General features: G+C 38.9%; 1 protein-coding gene across 2 annotated transcripts; it reads right to left on the bottom strand.

Annotated features, from left to right (window-relative positions):
- Positions 1 to 1050: 1050 nt before the first annotated feature.
- LOC139213878 (aquaporin-4-like) lies at positions 1051 to 5115 on the bottom strand. Of its 2 annotated transcripts, none has more exons than XM_070844558.1 (5): positions 5024 to 5115; positions 4012 to 4429; positions 3754 to 3918; positions 2865 to 2945; positions 1051 to 2161 (listed from the first exon to the last, which is right to left on the bottom strand). In XM_070844558.1, the coding sequence occupies exons 1-5, from the start codon at positions 5113 to 5115 to the stop codon at positions 1907 to 1909; spliced, it is 1011 nt and encodes a 336-aa protein (XP_070700659.1). In that variant the 3' UTR covers positions 1051 to 1906. The 2 variants fall into 2 exon arrangements, with proteins under 2 accessions (XP_070700659.1, XP_070700660.1); XM_070844559.1 differs by lacking the exon at positions 5024 to 5115 and adding an exon at positions 4875 to 4972.
- Positions 5116 to 9333: the final 4218 nt, after the last annotated feature.

Consider the following 9333-nt stretch of genomic DNA (forward strand, 5'->3'; position numbering starts at 1 on the left):
AACCTTTTGATACAGAAAAGTATTGAGAATGCAGTTCAGTTTAGACAGCTTTGGTAAATATAAGAATCCTCTTCCAAAACTGTAAAAATGCTATGAATACCAAGGTTAAATAATGTACTTTAGTATTAACTCATATAAGCTCCTATTCCAGGTCTGGGTTAAAGGGCTATGCAACACTTAATCCTCCTGTGTCTGGCCCAATTTCAAATGAAATGCAGCTCAGACTTGTGAATAAAACTGACTTGTATCTATCCATGTTTGCAGTGTAACCTGTACATCCAAGGCTCGTGGCTGCCCTCCCCTGGAGAAATACAAACGGGAGCACTGTTGCACATCAGGTCATTCACATTGTGGCCAGTAGGTGATGCTGTTGTCACATATAAAGACAGCACATAACTTAGGGAGGCACCTGATATGTGGGGGGTGGGGGGTGGGGAGGGGGTTAGTCCATGTAAGAGTGAAAACAATTTTGATTTAGTGCCTGAATTATACTGGCGTTCTTACCTTGCAAAAGCAATATAGTTGCAGCATGTAGACAACTTAGGTTGATGCAGCAGGATCAGTTGGGCGGATCATTTTTTGTGCACATAAAAGAAAAAAAAACTGAATTGCACCTGTTCTTTCCGAAAAGGAAATAAAGAGTAGACATAACAGATCACCTCTATTTCATATCACCAAAGCGGTATCATTTCCTGTGCTCTCTGCTGATGGAATGAGATTACATGAAGCTATTCTCAGAGACTTATCTCACATGGAGCCCACATCATGGACATTTATCTGGCCATAGGGAGACATAATCTAAAGGAAGATGAGCCAATCCATCATTGATCCGAACCTTTCCTCTCACAGTTAGCAGGTCCTACTACCAGAAACAAGTGATTCAAGTGAAAAGCCTGGTCACTAGATTTCCTATGACTGTGAGGAAGATGCAAATTTGTGCAGCTGTCCTGTTTGCATATCTAAAAACATATTAATAAGGCAAAGAGAAATAATTAATGATGAAATAGAAAAGCACACTTTATTATTATAACGTAATATATTTTACCACGTCCAGTTTGTGAACATAAAACAAGAACTGAGCAATATTAGAACACAAAAGCATCAAGACAGCAGCCAAATACCTGGTCAATAAGTTAAATACTTAAGTATGAAATACAGCAAATCATACAGAGCAATAACAGATGTGTTACAAGAACCAGACCTAGATCTATAGAATAAAAACAGCAAAGAATCACAATTTTATGAAATAGAAAAAATAAAATCATTATGTTGTAATAGACATAATAAAAGTCAAAAACTGGAGATAGACTTTCACAGAAACACAGTGTTTCCATAAAGATGAGCTGGTTGTTTCCCTGATTGATGCACTGAAAATCGAGAGCAATGTAACACAACTCTGATGATAAAGCTCGTCAGAGCTGTCTTACAATGCTTGGGATCTGTAATGTGCTTAATGATCACAAGAAAAATTCTCTCCTGTTATTAGATATACAAAACATGGACCAAATGTGACACTAATCCAAAAATAACAAGGCTGCATTTTCTTCTTCACTTCTCCAATTCAGTGTAATGACCCCAAATAATTGGTTGACCCGACACATATTTCCTTAACGCAATATATTGCGGGCTGTTCACCGTACAATGTTCACCGCAACCCACCACTGCTACAAAATTGTTCATCGAGGGCCTCGGGAGTAGTATTGAACAAGAAGTAGATGCTTGTAGGATTGAGCCATAACATCATATTAGCTTTATGACAACGAGAGTAATTCAGCATTGATGTGAAGCCTCATGGGCAGAAACCATATTCTGCTTTGAGGATCGAGTCTTTGGAGGGGGACAGGCTCAAAAGTTTAGCTGTCATTCTGCTCTACAGATTGGTCTCCATTTCCAGTGCACGTGATAGTCATACTGAAGAAAGCACTTCTCCTGTCGAGTCCTGGAAAGGATCTTTTTTCTCCACTTTCTCCAGGTCAGAGATGGTGTGGATAGAGCCCTGTTTGATTGCAATATCCTCTGCCTCCACCTCCCTGTATTTTCCAGACAGATCCTTCTGAAAGACCTGCTTCAGCCTCTTTTTAATCTCAGGGTCAGGGCAGTACAGGTACTCATAGAGACCAGCAGCCAGGATGCCCCCCAGAATGGGTCCCACCCAGTACACCTACCGTAAAGAGCATAAACAGACATTCGTCAGCTGGTTAATCAATGCCTGTGGGAGATGTTTTATCACTACAGATTGGAAAAAGAAGTCAGTCTTCATCAGAGGCAGGTAGATCAGTCATCAAGCATTTGCCTCCAAGAGGAGACACTTCTGAATATGATACCAGCCACAGAGACAGTTACTGACAGTGTTATAAGTCAAGCACATCACCCAACACACACACACACACACACACACACACACCATGACACCATGCTGTCTGCAAATAGCTCAGTGGAAATAATTGCCTGGCTACAAAAATTCAGCGCTAATGCTATTTTACACCTTGTTCAGTGACATCTCATTATGTAGCTAGAGGTGACAAAGCTGTAAATGTGAATATTGTGAAATTTGTACTTCTTTTGTTTGATGAAGTCATAAATTCATGGGTCATATGTAAGGTTTTAAGATACTTAAAAAAAAAAAAAACTCATCTAGGTTTTCACCTTGCATTAAGTGACATAAGTGTTAGACTATTCTTATGTCTTTAGGTCGCAGCTGTTTTTGCTGTTCTGGCAACGGTGCTCAAAATGTGACCTTACCAGGTTTCAGCGTGCAACACTACCTTAGTGTAGCAGAGCTCGTCCTCAACACCACGTTAAAATAAATTTGCAACTGCAAATGATTTCAGGGCATTTTGAAACAGTTCTATGACACTTCTTACCCAGTGGTTCTCAAAGTTGAGTGTGACCATTGCAGGCCCAAAAGACCGAGCAGGGTTCATGCTTGCTCCTGTATAAGGAATCTAGAAGACACATAACAGCACAGTTTTCAGTCTAAATGATAAAATATAATGGTTTCATACAACATTATCATCAGAGATGTGTTTTTTTTTTAATTTGTTCTCACTTTGACTCACACGTCATATGCTGTAAAATATATCAAATGCAAGTCACACTCATAATATATGCATGTATATGAATTTGCTAAACAGACCTAGGGAGAAATCAGTTGAGCAATGCAAGGGATAACATCTATTTCCCTGTGCATTCATTTGCTCTGCAGGGTTCGGGGAGCCCCGAGAGATTGGTTGCTATGCGATGGCAGCCTCAGATGAAGATGTGCACGTGGGTGTGAATCAGTGAGAAGTGCACAATATCACATGTTGAAGAATAGAGGTTTTAATGCACCTGCTCTTTCTCAAAAAGCATCAGTGCTCCAGCTCTCAGTGCATGCTGAGGAGGCTCGCGCCTGAAACTAGTCTTGTTAGACAATTTTTTAATATGGTCTGTTGAATTTCTTAAGAATTTAAAATGAATCTTTGTTTGGATTGTGTCGGGAAACAGGTGGTCTCAGCTGGTATATAGATGGGGTTGCACAAGATTTCAAAGGCTGATGGATTGTAGTTGGATTTTTGAATATGTATTTACTGTAAATAGTTTATTGTTTTGTAATTATTTAGTTAGCCATCCTTTAGCTGGAGCAATGAAAATTTTGGAACGTGTCCACAGGGTTAGAGGCCAAAGATTATTGCTATAAATATTCTCCTTGCCTTCATACCCAAGCTGCCATTTCATATCTATCTCTTATCTAATTTCCTGGAGGGTACTTACTGCAAATAAGTGACCAATAGCTACGGCAAAGCCGATGGCAAGGCCAGCAGAGCCTCCCAGGTCTGTGCGTTTGGGATCACAGGTGGCGAAGACGGTGAAGACCAGTTCGAATGTGATAAGGAGCTCCACAAGAAGGCCGTGTCCTAATGAGATTTTGGAGTTCACCTGGGGAAGAAAGGATTTTCTTGATGAACTTCACCTGACTGGAAGAAAACTTATCACGCACACAAGTCAAAATTAATATGGGCAGCTTCTTACCGTGGTCACACCTAAGGAGTCTCTAACAGCAGCAGGTGTGACTAGGTAGAGGATCCCAGCTCCCGTAATAGCTCCCAGGCACTGAGCCACCACATAAAACAATGCCTTTGCCAGGCTCAGCTTTCTAGTTACCACCATGGCTGCAGTGACCGCGGGGTTAATGTGTCCACCACTTATGTGCCCAAAACATTGCACCATAGTGGCGATGCTCAGGCCAAAGCACAGGGAGATAAGCACTAGGTCAGCTGGGGGAGGCTTTTCCTGCTCGGCAGCCCAGTTGATGGTGGAGCCCAGACCGAGAAGGACAAAGATGAGAGTGGCCAGGTATTCTCCAGACACAGCCCTCCAGAAGTCCTTGGTCCAGATCCCTTTAAAAGCCACCATTATGCTCTGACAGTTACACCAGGACAGGAACCTCCTGGCAAAAAGAATAATGAGCAAAATGATTAGCCTACTTGTGTATTCCTGGTGTGTGCATGTGGCTGAAAATGCACTGAACCCTATCAGGATGGCTGCCTCTGGGCACAACATTTATAACTCCACTAGGGAGTTAAGCCAGTGACTTTCCATCACAAAATGCCATACAGAGCATTCTTTAAACATTGTGTATCGGGGCAAATTATCACACTTACAGTCAAAGCATACAATGTCTAATTGCCATCCCTCACTGAACTTTAACCAGGATGGAAAATGTACATCTTTTGAGTATTAATGGCTAAAATTACATGATTAACATGAATGAAAATATCTGTAAATTACAGTGCATTAAGAAAAAAATGCATTAGATTCTCCTCAGCAAACCTCCAAGGCAGCAAAATTGCTAGTTATCTCATTTCCCAGGTCAAAAAGGCAAAAAAACTTACCAAAAGCAATAACAGGTTCTCCCTCTCTCTGTCCCCGCTGTGTGTGCTGTGTTTTCATTCATAGGTCCTGGTGAGTTATTTAACCAACAGAGACATCGCTCCCTTCCCCACGTCTAAAAGTTGAAATAGCTGTGACCTGTAGTACTTACTGGAAAGCAGCAGGCTGTCTGAGCACAGGAGTAGAGCAGAGAGCAGGTCTGTCAGACAAACATGATCCACACATTGTGCCCCGGGATTGCATCCAGCAGCTTTATTAAGTTACTAACCAGGCATCACCTCATGGGAATTAAACAGCCTGCTCAGGGGGAGGAGTCATGAGATATGCTTGCTGTGCAAGTAGTGTTGCCCAACGTGCTACTGCACAGCGACTCAGCAGTCAGCCTCAGCATCTTAGTCATATCAGAGCTTTGAAAACATGTTGGAGAAGTCATAATATTTATAAGACTGCAGAACTACACGTTAAATTACCATTTTGTCCATTTAAAGATGTATTGGTCGTATTAAAAAAAAAGAAAAAAAACTCAAATATACTTAACTATGGTCATCCTAAAGTTATTTTAGAATGTACAGATAGCAAAAGCAATATTATTGTGATAGCATGAGATGCAACATAGCATGTGGTAAATACCAGTGGTCTGGCGCTGGGAAGTCCATTAAATCACATATTGTATATTATATAAGAGCACAATATCTCATGTATGAATGTATACTTTTTAGGAATTTGTACTTAACAGGAGCATTTTGCCACTTTATACTTCTACTCCACCACATTTCTAAGGGAAATATTGTACTTTTTACCCTATTACATAAAAGTTTTTATACTTAGGATGCACTGATATTGTTGTGAGAAATTAGATGCTACTTACATGTGCATCTCTGAATAATAACAATGCAACAATCTGTTATATATAGCATAAACCTCAGAAAGGGAATGAGCTAAATAAAAAGCACATGTACGTTTGATACTTAAAGAAGATTTTGTCATCAGTACCAATTGGTTGAAGAGTGCCAGTGCCTAACTCTCTCACTCTCGTTCTCTCTCAGACACACACTCACACACACACACACACAAAATATTATATTAGTTTTTATTATTTTGGCAGCTAGAATAAGGTGGGCAGATTAATAAAATAAGGGGGAAAAAAAACACGTTTTAGTTTTGGCCTTTTGCCTAAAGTCATCTCATAGTTGAAAAAAAGCCAAGAGTTTTGTTATTGTGTAACAGGTAGGATCTGCGGTGTAATCTCAAAAAAGGCCTGGTTTACTGATCTATTGGTTAGAGGTCCAGGTTCAAAGCATGTGCAACAGCCCTAAAAACCATAAACCGCAAGTTTACGTCTGTGTTAAGAAAGACGCAAATAAAATTCCACATTTCTATTTTATCTGGATCAAGTGCTCAAGTGTTTGAACATTAGCAAACACACGTACGCATGTTGTCTTTCTTCGCCGTGTGTTCAATGATAAGCCTCGAGGAACAAACATGGCCTATTTGATATGAACAGGAAGATAATAATGTTATCTGTATATTGATCAAATGGTATCCTTGTAGTATGATGCAAAAATCTCTGTAAGAAAAGATCCTTCCTCCTTTTTTACATTTACCTGTTTCCATCGGAAGAGTTTCCTTTCAGAAATTACTGTGACCTCTCCATAGGTATGGGAATAAGTACATATATAAATGCGATGAAAGAACCATAACTTATGTTACAAATGTTTCAAGGCTTACAGTAACTGAAAAAAAAATCTTGATAACTTAAACATAAATCCTTGGCACTTACAGAGGTTTTCTTGCTATTAATCAAGGTATATTCAAGGCTCTTACAAGATGGAACTCAAAATTCATCAGATGACTAAAAATAAAGTAAAGTGCTTTGCTCTTTTGTCAGTTCAAGGACCAAACGGGGAAACTGTAGCTGCCCATTTTGGCTGAACATCTGATATTGATCTACAGGAAATAAGGATTGCGAACATATGAAAAGTAATATGACTTACACTTTAAGAAATGTCTGCTATTTTTCCTTCATCCTGACCCAATGAACAAATTATATCGACCTGCCTCCAGTATATCTACAATTACATCCACTTTCTAGCTACATTTCTAGTTTTGTTATCTTTTACTGTAGACGTTTATCACTGTGATGATTATATGAACAAAGAACAAAGAAGTAGCACAGGATATTTGGTCCAGATAAACCTACATTGTCACAGAAAGAAAACAGTCATCATTTTTCAAACCCAATTGTGTCTCTACTTCAAGTAAAATTTATGTAGCACAGTGCTCTAGCTTCCTCTTCATATCAAGTATTTATAAAAAAGCACATATTCTGTCGTGATAACTGCAGGATCATTCAAAAAATATATTAGATTTTGTACAGCTCTGGGCATTGTTGTGAAAAACACACCATGAATCTGCTGAACCGCTGTGACCTTGTTATGCTGCTTAAAATAAACCAGATTCAAAGTTTTTATACTTGATGGTCTGAAGGTTTGCAGTTGCATTTTATGTATTGCATTACCATGACTTGTATCCACATACAAAACAAATAAATACAGTATTTACTGGACACTGAGTGGTGCTTTAAGTGCTTATTACGATGAAGGTCATCTGTCTTGTCATTGTTGGGGATCTTCTGTGAGAAAACTAGACAAAATGTTCTCCCATTGTTCCCTTAATAATCAATATTACCATACCATAGGAAAACAGCTCATTTAAAACCCACTGTCAGACCCATGTGACAATTTCAAATCATGACAGGAGCCACAGGTGGCTGATCTTCCCCGATTAGATACTCCAGGTACAATAAACCATTACGTACTGCAGTAGCACCGCATTAAATCAAGATTTGTGCCGAGCACCCATCACAGCTCCATTTTTCTCAATATGCATTTGTGATGGAGAGGTAGATTTAGCTCTGCAGACGTTAGGGCCCTTTGTTCTGATTTTTTTGTGATGCAAACAGGACGTGTTAAAATATAAAACCACCAAATGAAGCAATTAAATGGATATCATTAATTGAATTGTCATTTAGAGAGAAAACAATAATAGATCATGTAAAATCTAAAATCCTGGCCAAAAATGGCAGAATCAGTCTTAATCTCATATGTGAACTACATGCTAGTGGGTCTGATACGATACGTTTAAATCTGTCATTGTAATGTAATTCTGTCATCAAACTTAATGATGCATTCAATGACAATATGCGACCTTGCTCTGAGAAGACATTCCCCGGAGTTTTCATGCGTTAATGTTTCTTGTGTTAATATTTGTCTTAAAGATCCTTCATGCTCCCTTCGGCTAACATAATAGTTCACTATTAAGGAACAAGAAGGTCAAGAGGAAAGTTAAGGTGATTTTAGATTTTGAGATAATATCCGGCACCATTGGATTGAAAAATAAATTGCTAAATATACTTTTGCCAGTACATCTTTCACAGTAATATGAACTAGTTTTTTCTTAAGTAGATGCATTTTTATTAAAATAGAAAACAAATAAAATCAATTGTTACAATATTTTCACATATGTATATAATATTCACTTTTTCCATCTCTCTTATCTGCGTTAATTTGACATTGAGGTGCCAGTGCTCTAGTATAAAGTCAGTGGCGATGACGTAAATAAAACATGGTGACCTACGTTTGTCCTCCATGTGAGCACCAAAATATTCCACCCATATACACACTCACACTCCACACATGTAAGCAATAACATCCATAGAGGCAAGAACAGATTAGTGAGCTTATGGAGTTGTCCAGGGGGAAATATACTGTACATTAAAATTTAAAACTACTCTATGCCTCGAATCAAACATGGTGCCTGGAAACTTTAAGCCTTTAACATGTGTAAATTACCATCACATTTCTTTAAATAAATTGATGGCTGGATGATTTGATGAAATGCAATATCAAAAGTCGGTTGAAACGTAACCTTTGCTCTGGATATTTGCTTGGGGTGGGCATGAAGGTGGTAGACGTTAACGTCTAGAATTTCAACATGTGGAGGTGCTGCAAGGATACTGTGAATGCATACTGCAAACAACTGCGCATCAGTCTTGGAGGAACATGATCCATCCTGCGATTGCATAAATTACAGGAGTGCAATATGTTTGTCATTTAAAGAGGAGATTTATCAGGCTCAATTTGGATGTAAAGCCACGCTACTCTGGAAGAGGAGGAAGATATATATTGGCGTCACTCGTCACTCCTCACCAGTGCCAACTTGTGTCCTCTTACACCTCCTGTCAAAAACAAGAGCACAAAGGTGCGCATTTCCATAATTCTCATTCACTTCAGTAGGACACTTAAAGCTTTGCAGGATAAAAGTAATAAAAAAAAAAAAACAACCTTAACACCATGAATGAGACAGCAAACAGTACCTTGGATTCACAACACAATGAGATAAAATCTGCAAAATATGCATAATTTGACACTTAAGCATGCACTTTATTTACAGTAGTAAATA

Source organism: Pempheris klunzingeri, chromosome 15, assembly GCF_042242105.1.
Source record: "Pempheris klunzingeri isolate RE-2024b chromosome 15, fPemKlu1.hap1, whole genome shotgun sequence".
NCBI lineage: Eukaryota > Metazoa > Chordata > Actinopteri > Acropomatiformes > Pempheridae > Pempheris > Pempheris klunzingeri.

Excerpts from the sequence above, each read along its gene's own strand:
- LOC139213878 (XM_070844558.1), bottom strand. The coding sequence starts at position 5,115 with ATGCAATCCCGGGGCACAATGTGTGGATCATGTTTGTCTGACAGACCT. Across the intron at positions 3,919-4,011 it reads ACTCCTTAGGTGTGACCACG|GTGAACTCCAAAATCTCATT; the intron begins GTAAGAAGCTGC and ends TTTCTTCCCCAG. Across the intron at positions 2,946-3,753 it reads CTATTGGTCACTTATTTGCA|ATTCCTTATACAGGAGCAAG; the intron begins GTAAGTACCCTC and ends TGTGTCTTCTAG.